The 13,621-nt window shown below is 32.9% G+C and overlaps 1 protein-coding gene across 1 annotated transcript in view; it reads right to left on the bottom strand.

Moving 5' to 3' along the window:
• LOC114328361 (titin) overlaps positions 1 to 13,621 on the bottom strand; it is a 609,684-nt gene that overhangs the window by 213,673 nt on the left and 382,390 nt on the right. The window contains exon 5 of the mRNA XM_028277195.2: positions 6,998 to 7,197. Within this exon, the coding sequence (XP_028132996.1) occupies positions 6,998 to 7,197 (200 nt within the window). The remainder of the gene's footprint in view (positions 1 to 6,997; positions 7,198 to 13,621) is intronic.

Raw genomic sequence — 13,621 nt, 5'->3', positions numbered from 1 at the left:
ATTGTTCAACATTTTATATCTTCAAGCCATATTTTTATATCTACATATATCAAAAATATCTTATAGATATAAGATATTGTTAACAAATTCATTACTTATGTATATGTATTATTATATTATCATTATGTATTATTATATTGATTGTTTTTATGCAAATTAAAGATACGTCATTTGCAATGAATGTCCAGAAGTGATTGCTGGAGACAGGATAACATGTTCGTAAACAATAACTATTTACATGTGTAATGTGTATTTGTTTATATCGTAAGTGGTGAAAAACAAATAAAAACTTAACAAACAGGAGTAGGTACTGCGTTATAAATATGTGATAGGTGATAGTAATAGAGTGTATTTCAATATACAATATAAGAAGACTTAGTAGACCTTCCACGAAATACCCGTATATTAATGACATTCCGTAATATCATTTCCGTAATATCACAAAACACAACTACATGGAAAATACTGAGGGAGACCTATATCCAGCAGTGGATAGATCCAGGTTGAATGATGATGATTTTATTATATACTATAGTGTAGATTTTATTATACAGTGCGCTGGAGTAAGTGTTACCCCTACTTATTAACTTGATTATTTTTAGCACATAAGCAAAACGCTCGGACAGGTCGATTTTTAAAATAATCAAAGTATATTATACCATCAATGTTTCGAACTTTACGCGATCCCTGTTCAGGTGACAGGCACAACTTGATTTTTTTAAATGGGAAAGTACATCATGATAGTTCATTTAAAAGCTTTTAAAACGCCTCGCCGATTACAAAAATGTATAACACTTTAATCCTTTTTGAGAGAGTAGGCGCAAAATCTTGATTGAATTCTTTTTAAACGCATTCGTTTTTATCGAATCCTGAGAAAAGTAATAAGTATGTTTGAAAAATTTAAACGCATAATAAAAGATTACATTATTACCGAAGGCTGAAAGTCCCTTAACATATACGAAAAGTTTCTTTTGAATTATATACACTCAACGAAAAAGGTACGTAATATCAATAAAAATGTTAATTCAGACAACAAACGCAATACTTAAAATTTGTCCAATTCTTGGTTTTATTGGAACAACAAAGCGATGTTCATCAATTCATTATTTTCGTTAGTTGAGCCAATGTATTACGTTTATTGAATCGATGAACATTCATTATGTATACCATAATATCACTTTATTGATATTACGAACTCTGTTCATTGAGTCAACGAACACTATTCATTGAAACAACAACGTCGTTAATTGACCGACGAGGACTATTCGTTGTGCCAATAACAGTGTTATTTCTCCTAACGTATTTCGTTTATTTCTACAATTATTTCCGTTTATTCTTACAATTAATTCCGTTCATTCCCACAATAAATACGGTTATTCTTACAAGCCATTCTATTCATTCTCACAATCAGTTTCGTTCCTTCCTACTATGAACGTATTTTATATTAATAATTACTGAATGCATTAGCCCAATGTATGATATTGATTAATAATAATTTTTCAAATCCCCCTTTTTTGTCCTAAACCTAATGGACTTTACACTGTGTGATTTTTCATAATATGAGAAATCATGTGATGATTTCACTTATATTTTTAGCACCTAAGCAAAACGCTCGGACAGGTCGATTTTTAAAATAATGTATATCACTTTAATCCTTTTTGAGAGCGCAGGTACAAAATTTCGATCGAATTCTTTTTAAACGCATTCATTTTTTTATGGAATCCTGAGAAAACTAATAAATATTTTTGAAAAATTTAAACGCAGAATAAAAGATTACATTATTACCGAGGGATGAAAGTCCCTTAGAATAAACAAAAAGTTTCTTTTGAATGGTATATTTGAAATTAAAAATCATACTAAATTTTCTATTTTTCACCCGTGACTTATTAAAATAATCATTATAGAAGTTCTCAGGGACTCCAGACCCTCGATAATACTGTAATATTTTATTCTGCATTTAAATTTTCAAAAATACAAATTAGTTTTCTCAGGATTCGAAAATTTTTTTGAAAGAATTCGACCGAAATTTCACGGTAATAGACACACGGAAACTTCCTTCTACTACGGACTACACGGAAACGAAATGAAATTATTATTCGGCAGAAGTAACAGCATTGTTTAACAAATAATTATTTTTTAAACAATGGTAACACAGAGAAGCTAGGGGTATCACGATAAGGAAAAGCCGTTACATTTCAAATAGTCAAGCAAAACATTTATTGTCTCAACAACTACGTTTATTGTCACCATGAACGCATTAATTGTGGTTATTAAACGCAGCAGTAGATTGATTAATGCATTCGTTGTCACAACAATCAGTTTACATCTATACAATAATCATATATTACTAATATTACTCTATATTAACAACATTTGTACATTGTTTTAATGAAATATGTACGTTGTCACGATAAACCAAGGTAATTGCTTGTCATCTACGAAATCAAGAAAGTGAGTTGCTGCCAGAATTAACATTATTTATTAAATATACGAAACTAAGTTATTGGCTGAATAAATTGAGTGTTATTGATTAATGTATTCTAGTTATTTTCACAATTATTATTCAATCATTGTGACAATAACCAAATACATTCGTCAATGTCTAAAAGGGGTGATACACACGCGAGTAAGTATGTACGCGAACTTATGGCTCGCGACCTTTTCGCGAGTGTATCACCGCAAGTACGCGTACTTTAAGTCCGCCGAGTAAGTCGCCGTCGATCCAACAAGTTTGAAATCTTACTCGTAACCCGTACGTGTATCAGTGCCACGAGCCACGAGCCTCGAGCCATCATGTTATTGCGTTTAAAGTTACACTTATATTTTCACTAATTAAGCAAATTGCCTAGAAATAATTCAATCGTTTATTGTTGAAAGGAGATAAGATAAATTTTATAAGTTTGTGTGAAAACCGTAAAACACTATTTTAAGCTATACTAAATAATGTTTGATTATTTGTTTTTAAGTAAACCTAATTATTTATAGGCTGTTTTATCCTCCTGATGAAAATATTACCATCTTATCTATGATATTTTGTTTGTTTATGCCTACCTTGTATTAAATTAAAATAGATCAAAAACAAGTAATATACTTCACATCATGATTTTCACAGCTTACCACACTTATAAAAAATCAAATTATTCTTCTATTTAACAAAACCTGATCAAGAAAATAATCAAACTCTACTAAAAAACATAAGATTTCAGCCAAATTAGGTATACAGACAATAAAAAATTTAACCACGAGGACAGTTTCTAAATTTTTTGCTAGCGATGGCGACCGCGATCTTTAAAACCGCGTACTTAAAGTTTGCGTGTGTATCACGCGCTTAAAAGTTCGTTGAAACAAAAAATTAAATTGTTGTTGCAACGAAATACTATTCAATAATCAATGTTAATCAATATTACGAACTATATTTTTTATGTATGTATTTGAAATTAAAAATCAGACTAAATTTTCTCTTTTTTTCACCACTGTGACCTATTAAAATAATCATTATAGAAGTTCTCGGGGACTTTCGACCCTCGACATTACTGTGGTGAAAAAAAGAGAAAATTTAGTCTGATTTTTAATTTCAAATATATAATTCAAAAGAAACTTTCAGCCTTCGGTAATAATGTAATCTTTTATTCTGCGTTTAAATTTTTCCAAAATACTTATTGGTTTTCTCAGGATTCGAAAAAAATGAACACATTTAAAAAGAATTCGACCAAAATTTTACACCTACGCTCTCAAAAAGGATTAAAGTATTATACAGTCGGAAAAATGAAAGAATACCCATGAACGAACATATAAAACACGCTGTATTTTCCTGTCACCGTATCACAAAGAAAATTGTCCAGTGCAAGTACATGTAACAATAATTATTACATGTACTTTCTCTGGCCAATTTTTTTTGTGACACGGTGACAGGAAAATACAGCGTGTTTTATACAGTGCTAATCAAAAGTCCGTACCCCCCCTCTTATCTTTTGAACGGTTATACGTACAAAAGTGAAATTTGGAGGGAGGAAACAAACAGACATAAGCTCCTTAACTAGTCATGACAGGTGAAGTAATAGTGACAGATGACGTTACAGAGCCACTGTGACCGATAATTTTAAATGGGACCTTATGGCAAGTGATACCTCGTTTGAAAGGTATTTAAAATACCTATTCAGCCATACTAATTTTTTTGGGTGTAGGTGGATTTTTATTTTGGTGAATAAATTAAATAAATATAATATTGTAGTTTCTCATTTAATTAACAAAAATTCAAATGTCCGCCTATGGTTTCTTTGTCAAAAAATTTGACGTTTTTCAATTTTCTAGTAGTTTTTACGTAAACTTCAACCCTTTTGACAAGTAATCATAGGCAGAATTTTGAATTTTTATTAATTAAATGCGAAACTACAATTTTATATTTATTTCATTTTTTCATCAAAATTAGCTTAAACTCAAACAAAATTAGTATAAATGAATAGGTATTTTCAATACCTTTCAAACGAGGTATCACTTGCCATAAGGTCCCATTTAAAATTATCTGTCACAGTGGCGCTGTAAAGTCATCTGTCATTATTACGTCACCTGTCATGAGTAGTTAAGAAGCTTACGTCCGTTTATTTCCTCCCTCCAAATTTCACTATTATAGGTATAACCGTTCAAAAGATACGAGGGGGGGTACGGACTTTTGACTAGCACTGTATGTTCGTTCATGGGTATTCTTTCAATTTTCCTACTGTACATTTTTGTAATCAGTATTTGAAAAGCTTTTAAAAGAGGTGTCACATGATAATATACTTTCCCATTTAAAAAAATCAAAGTTATGCCTGTCACCTGAAGAGCGATCGCGTGAAGTTCGAAACATTGATGCTAAAATATACTATCATTATTTTAAAAATCGACCTGCCCGAGCGTTTTGCTTAAGTGCTAAAAGTAAATAAGTTAATGTCGTATCTATTTCCTAATATCTAGACCTGGTCATCTACAAAGATGATCATTACCAGGGATTCATAATTGACAATTGCAAATTTATTTAAACTGAAATCCTTTAAAAACGAACCGCACAAGACGACTAGTAGGAATGAGAATCATAAGTAAAGACGTCAGTATTGACACTATAGCAAATTATGCAAAAATACATTGATTGCGCTGGGCAGGTCACCTTATAAGAATGGATAATGACAGAACACCTAATAGAATGCTTAGCGTAACTATGGTGGGACGTCGGCCAGTAGGAAGACCAAGGAAGCAATCAAAGAATGTAAGAAGACCAAGGAAGACGAAATGAGATCCGATACTAAAGTACTAAAGAGATATCAGGGACAGGGACAGAGATACTTGGAGGCGGATACTGAGGAAGGCCTGGGCCCGACTTGGGCTGTAGCTCAATAGCAGAGTGTCTGTATTGACTATATACTAAGAGCCGCTATAGGTGAAATTTCTTAATCATTTTAGGCACGATGGGACCCTATAACTTAAATAGTAGAACCTAAAAGAAAACGTTTGAACACTGTGCCGTCACTTTTCAGCGGCACATGCGTCGACAGTGGCGCATCAAACTTTCCACTTTTGGACGGGATAAATAAATTAAAAGTTACCCTCCCTTACTAACAGAATTAATTTTTTTTTATTTTTTTAAGTTCTATGTGATTAACACATAGGATTCAGCGTAATTCTAACCCACCACCCCCTTCCTCCTGCCCCCACCATCAAAAACTTCATTTTTAGTTTTTATTTTTTTTGTGAGGTGCAATCAATTTTAAAATTTCAAAAAATTCACACGTATAGCTGAGGCTTATGTAAAACATGCCTATTTTTTATAGACCCATAGGTAGAGTGTACATAACCTCAAAAAATTAAAAGAAATATTTTTTTTTCAAAAAAGCGTATAACTTTTTTTGAGGAATAGCTGCAGGTCTAATTTTTTCTTAGTCTCGTGTGTTTTATCAAAAACTATATTTTTAATTTTTTTCAGATTTTTCCGCAAGGCTCCTCACCTTCAAAAATCCGAAAAACTTGTTTTGGGGGATTTTCCCTATTTTATAGACTTCATAATATATCAAATCAATTTTATTTTTATAGGCTATATGTAACTTAAAATAACTGAGTCCTTTAGAATATTTAAAAATCAGAAAAACACGATCAAACCCCCCAAAACCCCCTTAAAAAACAGTTTTTTTGGATTTTTGAAGGTGACCGGCGTTACAGAAAAATCTGAAAAAATCAGAAATATAGTGTTTGATAAAATACACAAGACTAAGAAAAAATTAGATCTGCAGCTATCCCCAAAAAAAAGTTATATACTTTTTTCCAAAAAAAAATTTTAATAATTTTTTGAGGTTATGTACACTCAACCTACAGGTCTATGAAAAATAGACGTGTTTTATTTTATATTAACTATGCTTGTGAATTTTTTGGAATTTTAGAATTGATCGCATCCCACCAAAAAAAAATAAAATCGAAAAATCAAGTTTTTGATGGTGGGGGCAGGGAGAAGGGGGTGGTGGGTTAAAATTACCATGAATCTTATATCTTAATCACATAGAACTTAAAAAAATGAAAAAAATTAAATTCTGGTAATGAGGGAGGGTATTTTTTAATTTATGTATCCCGTCCATAAGTGGAAAGTTTGATGCGCCACTGTAGACGCATGTGCCACTGAAAAGTGACGGCACAGTACTCAAACGTTTTATTTTAGGTTCTACTATTTAAGTTATAGGGTCCCGTCGTGCCTAAAATGATTAAGAAATTTCACCTATAGCGGCTCTTAGTCTACTATTCTTTATTTTCTATTTACCAGTTGCCTAGGAGCTGAATTAAAAAACATACATCCACGTTCAAAATTCTAACTTGCCTGTATCTAGTAGACATGTAACTCTGTGTGTCCTACCTCTGTGTGTCTGTGTAACAAACTCTAAATGTGTCCCTCCCTACTATGATTTCACTCATCAGACAAAATGCGTGCAATGAACAATGAATTCTATAATAATATAATAGTCAAACAATTCTAACTTACCTCACTATCCGAAGAATCTCCGTTGGAACTGGGTGGAGGAGGTGGTACGTCGTGCGATATTACAGATGGCGTCGTCGACGAAGACGGTGATGTTTCCGACAGAGAAATAGTTTTGATTGGCGGCGGTGGCGCAGGATGAGTCGGTTGGCCGTGCGAAGGAGGTACTGTTATCAATGGACCAGCCGGTTGATAATACCCCGCTGTAACAAACAGAACAGGTTATTAGTTTATTAATCTCACTGCAGTTAAAATAATTATTGTTTTCACCCATTTTACAACATTAAAACAAGGTGAATTGCAACCTTGAACTGTCTGTATGTGAACACAACTCCACCGTTACTAGAACAGATACAATGACACTGTCGGAAGACAGCTCCGAAAGTTGGTATAGACCAGGGCATTTAATACAAAAAACAATGGAATAAATCGATTTTTAAATACAGCTAAGAATTGTAGGGGAGTGCATATAGATTTTTACTTCGGAAAAAATCAAACGAGACAGAACTTTTTGTATTTTCATTAAGAAATGTTTAATAAACAACATATCAAAGTTCTACTCGAGAAGTGGGTGCTTCATTTTTTATTAAACAAATGAACTACGAAATTAGATGTTTTTTTAAATAACTCCGAAAATATAAATTTTAGAAAAAAACTGACTTAACCATTGAAAAATTCAGAAAATTTTACAAAAAAAACCTTATATAAAGAATTTTCTGAAATTAAATCTGTACCTTCTATAATTTTTTATTTATAACGCTAAAGTCACCCTTCCCACAAACATTGGCGCACTGTAAACTAGCGTACGGCGAAGTGCACGGTTGAGTTATTTTAACGTAATTCTTTAACTAATGGATCACATGAAATTTTACAAATTGAACATGAAAGAAGAATAATTAAGCTATATTATCGTTATAATAAAAAGACATAAAATGTATGGGCATAAGTACGGTGGGGGCGGAAAGTGAGCCTTACATGAATTTTGTTTAAAAATGATTTAAAAATGTGTACATAATACAATTTTTCTTATAAAACCCTCAATTTTGCACAACTTACCTTTCAAGCATCTTACTAAATGATGTTTTATTTAAAAAAATCACAAAAATTTAATTCAAATGATATGACGTCTCAAATAATGTAATTTTTGAAATCTTCGTAGTTTTATAGAATTACCACCACTTTAAGACGGTATTACTCAAGTTTGAACAGATCTATTACATTTTTATAAGTGCTTTTTTAAAGCTTAAGAAGTAATCTTTAAATGCACTGAATTATTTTGCTTTAGAAATGAAATAGATTATTTCTTTTTGAGAAAATTAAGAAAGATAATAAAAATGTAATACAAAAACCAAAAATTACCAACTAAAAAAATGTTTGTACAAAGTGATCAAAACTTTTTTCTGTAAAACTTACCTAAAATACATTTAATAATAAGCTTCAACAATAATAAATGTTCAGCAAAAAAATTTTTTTTAGCTCAATACAGTATGTCTGCGTAACTTGGAACCTTTTAATAACTTTTTTATTATCAGTTTTACGAAAAAAAGTTATTCTTTATAAAATACTCAGCATCGTATATAATCTCAGATACAATCAACAAATATCAAATTTAATGAATTTTATACGAGGTATGTCAAAAATATGAATTTCACTCAAGAGTAAAGTATCCTTAAATTTCTCAATATCGAAAGTTGTTATAAAGAAAAGTTGTTTGTAATTAAAAAATTTGTTTTAGTGTTCAATTACATCCTTCTAATTAAAATATTGTGAATAATAAAGGCACTTAACTCTTAAGAAAAATTCATATTTTTTACATACCTCGTATAAAATTAAAGAAAGTTTGATATCTGATGGTTGTATCTTAGATTTTAGGGCAGGGAGAGCATTTTATGAAGAATAATTTTTTTTCGTAAAAGTGATAATAAAATAGTTATTATAATTGTAATAAAATGATGATGAGTATCCGTAATTTGAGAAAAAATTGAAATTTTTTTTTTTTTCGATTAGAATGATGTAGTTGTATATTTAAACATAGTTTTTAATTTCAAACAACTTTTTATAATAGCATTTTTTGATATTCTGGAATATAAAGGTACTTTACTCTTTAACGAAATTTATATTTTTGACATAACTCGTATAAAATTGATGGTTGAGTTTTAGATTTTTGACTATCCAGAGCATTTTATGAAGAATAACTTTTTTTCGTAAAATTGATAATAAAAAAGTTTTCCATGTGGTTCCTAGCTACGCAGACATACTGTATAAGAGATTCTGTATAAGAATGTTCAAATTGCAATGTCATATTCGGATTCAGCATAATCAAAAACAAAATAGAAACATATTTTATCAAAGTTAAATGATGAATTTAACGACATTTTTAAAATTATTTATACAAAACAATTGTTATTGTTTAAACAATTAATAAACAATTAACGGCCAAATCTGCGAGTAGAACGTTTTACTTTAATATGTATATAAACTAACAAAAAAAGTTTTAGAAAAATATAAGCTTGTTTGAATTTTTCCGAAACAGTGCATGTTTTCGTTCTAATTGCACTCCCCTATTGCAACTTTTTGCACTGTGTTCGGGATGACGCTGACGTTAGGAAAAAATCCACATAAGTGCATAAACATTTTAAAATCGGTATATTAAGGGCCAGACATTTTTGCTAGGGGTTTTTTGGGGAAACTGAACATGAATAGTCATTAGAACCGACCCCCCGAGCACCTAGTGCCCAGGGTCACTACTGAGGCACGTCATCGTCTCGATGATTTTCGGCACTAAATTGATGCAAATAGATTACCCGGGGAAGATTTTGGAGTTGTTGAACACGAATTATGATATCAGAACCGACTCTCTGAGCACATAGTTTGGAGCGCCTATGATACTAGGTGCTCTGAAGGTTGGTTCTGATGTCATACTCGTGTTTAACAACTCTAAAAACTCCCCCGGGTAATCTGTTTGCATCAACGTAGTGCCGAAAACCCTACAAACTCCAGAAAGTGACGAGCCGCAGCAGTGACCCTGGGCACCATGTACTCCGGAGATCGATTCTGATGGTGTATTCATGTTCAGTGACCCCAAAAAACCCCCCGAGTAATAAAATCTGCACTTATTATACTGATCTTGACATATTTATGCACTTTTGGGGGCATTCTATGAACTGTCAGTGCATTTCCACCCATTTTTCCATTGTAGACTTTTTTCCTGACGTCATCTAGAACACAATGGAAAAAGTTTTAAGTCGATAGGTGGTGTATCGAAATCGATTTATTCCGGTATTTTTTGTTCTAAATTCCTTGTTCTAACATGTTAGGTGACCAAGGCGCCCTTTAACATATTCGCTACTACCTATTTATTAGTTACTTACTATTGGTGCCAACCGGAAATACTGTTTTAAAGTCACCGAAATAGTACAAGCGATATATTGTTCAGCGCGCCTTAGCAAAAACAAAATTTCTAAATAAGACAAAATCATGGATAAAACGAGTTTTCTAACGTTAATTTGTTAATTTTTAATGACGTAGTCGACTGACCTTTGATCTAGTAGCATCTGTAATACAGTTTAAATACACGTGGACCATGTATCGAATTATAGCTCTTTTATAAAACTTCTTAGTTCCGACACTGATCTGACACCAACAGTTGTGCGATGGGAATAAGGGATTAAACTGTCGGTAGGAAACAACAGGTGCGAGGTCAGGGAGTACGGCAATGAAATGTTTTTGTCTATTGAATTTTAATGGCCACTATCTAAATCTGAGATATTATCATCGGTTGTACAAATTATAGTTTACTATGGTCTGGTTGGCCGATTTCGAGATCAGTGATGGTTTACTCAGTTTATAGAGTTGTGAAAAATGAGATTGTAAAAATGTACTCGGATAATTTAGTTATGTATTTAGGTTAATTACAACCTTAATTAGCTTAATTAAAAATTAGCAAGTACAAGACCCATCATGAATTCGGGACGGCATTCATTGTTAACAAAAAAGCAAAAAATCTTATTATGGGCTTCAAACCAATAAGCTCACGAACATGTTATTTAAAAGTAAGAGGTTAGTCTTTTAACATCAGTTTCATAAATGTACACGCCCAACCGAAGACAAGAGGATGTCAAGGGTTCATTCTATGAGAAAGTAGAGACTATCTATGACATACACACACCCAAACTTATGTGGAATCACCATGTATTTCAAAGTAATATTTATTTCTTTTGAAAAAACTTGTTAGTGTTGCGAAGAATAAAGGTTTTTATTGAAAATAAACAAATATATAAGACAATCGGATAGTACAACAGCCCGGTAAGGTATAGGTTATTTGCTTGAGTTGCAAATTGAACGAAAATAAATAAACTAACTTTTGAGTCCAAAAACGAAAATATGCCTCATGTGGGGTTATAGAACTTACAACGAGGAAAGATTATTGGTCTTGTGGAGAAAGTAATGTTCTCAGAGGGACATAGCTGTAGAGCTAGGCGTAATACAGGGCGTTCTGTCCAAAACCTATGCTAGGTAACAGGACCTAGTAAAGCTAAAAATAAAGCATGGGAAAGTCGCCAAAAGTAATAACGGCTCTCCACGATCGTTTAATTGTCCAGTCAGCTGGAAGACACCCAACCATTTCTCACCTGCAGCTCTAAAGGCAGCTTTTGCAAGCTACAGGTGTAACTGTTTCAGTTGAAACGATAAGAAGAAGAGTTCGTACCAAGAAGTATACGGAAGGAGACAGTTATGGGTTCCCGAGTTATCCAGGCAGCACAAGATTGATTGCCTAAATTGGTGTCTTCACCACAAGAACTGGAACATTGGGAATTGACAAAATGTGCTATTTTCAAAAAAGTCAGGATTTGTGTAAAATCAGATCACCCACGAAATCGTGTACTTAGAGGTCGAGGAAGACAAGCAAGAACGAAAACTGTCAGATTTGTTCACAAATATACAAGGGGAAGTGTAATGTTCTGGAGAGGAATTGTGATCCGTAAAAAAACTCCTTTAATTTTCATCCAATCAACTTTAACTGCTCACAGGTATGTTGATAACCTGTAGTCAGGATCTGGAGAGGTGCAACAGGAGAAAATTTAATTTTATTGCATGATAATGGACCTCTACATACCATTAGAGTGACTACAGACATCATTGAAGCAGAAGGTATCCCTTGTTTGGAGTGGCCTGCTTGCTCTCCCGAGCTTAATCCTATAGAGTATTTGGGGGATATGCATAAAAGAAAAAATAGAGCTCACCGGGATAATCCACAAAACACCGCACGGCTAGTACAAGCTGCTCTTAAAGGATGGAGAAACTTACCACAACAAAATGTTGATAATTTGATTAGGAGCGTGCCCACGCAAACTGAAGCTTGCATAAGGACTAGAGGTGGTAACAATGACTACCACAAAATACAAAAAAAAAATAAATAAAAACAAGTTAAACATTATTCGTTTTACATTGAAATTTTGTATGCTATTGACTTTAAAACAACTACTTTCAATTTGTTTGTTAAATACTTTATTGTTTTATGTAATTGTTATGTATTTGTTATTAAATTGCTTTAAAATAAATATTGTTTGACTTCGTGTGTCCGTTTTTTTAAATTCGCACGGAATAGTAAGAAATATCAGATGATTCCATATAAGTTTGGGTGTGTGTATATCCCAGAAACGACATCAAGCTCATAATTGGAGATCTTAATGCAAACATACAGAAAGAAAATATACATAGACCATACATTGAAAAACGCAGTTCTCACTGCTCATGATGTTACCAATAAACGATAATGGAAATCGAATAATAAGATTTGCAGCTTCCAAGGGCATGTTCATTTTAAGTACCTACTTTCCCCACAAGAATATTCATAAAGTAACATGGAGTTCGCCTGATGGAACAACAAAAAATCAAGTTTGACTAAAGACGTCCTAGGACCAGAAGGACCCACTTCACATAACGGTTGGTTCGATGATGGTGAATATATCACTAAAACAAACAATAATGCGTATAAACTTGTGCAACAAAGAATAACACGGGATGAAAAGCATATAAACTTGTGCAACAAAGAATAACACGGGAGGAAAAGCAAAGGTACAAAGAACTCGGAAAGGAGGAAGCAGGACACGTGCATCGAATAAGAAAGCAGACTTTTTAAAGAGGTAAAATGAAAGTAGAAAGTTTTAGAACCTCCTAAATAACAAAAGAACAGAATTTAAACCAAGGCTGACGATGTGTAGGGGCAAAAATTGACATATCGTACAAAGCAGATGGGCTGAGCACTTCAAAGACCTGCTTGGTGCGGAAGTGGAAAATAATACGTCATCCCAAAGCCCATAAATAGAACTTCCAGCAATATTGGAAGTGAGAGACGCGTCACACGTCCCAAATATAACAAGTCGCCCTGAGTTGACTGCATCCCCAAAGAGCTCATCAAAGGTGGAGCTAACAGCATTATACATCAAATTAACAGCATTAAGCCGGATTTATGTTAAGACGGGGCGTGCACGACACGAACCGTAGAACAAGAGACTGCGCACGTCCCCGTTGTCTCTCCGTTCCGTTGTAGGATAAACTAGCCAATACTTTTCATATCACACGATTTTTCAACGTGCCCCCTAAGACAGCCGTGTCGTCCACGTC

Source organism: Diabrotica virgifera, chromosome 6 (genome assembly GCF_917563875.1).
Source record: "Diabrotica virgifera virgifera chromosome 6, PGI_DIABVI_V3a".
Lineage (NCBI taxonomy): Eukaryota > Metazoa > Arthropoda > Insecta > Coleoptera > Chrysomelidae > Diabrotica > Diabrotica virgifera.
This window is presented reverse-complemented; position numbering and strand designations above follow the sequence as displayed.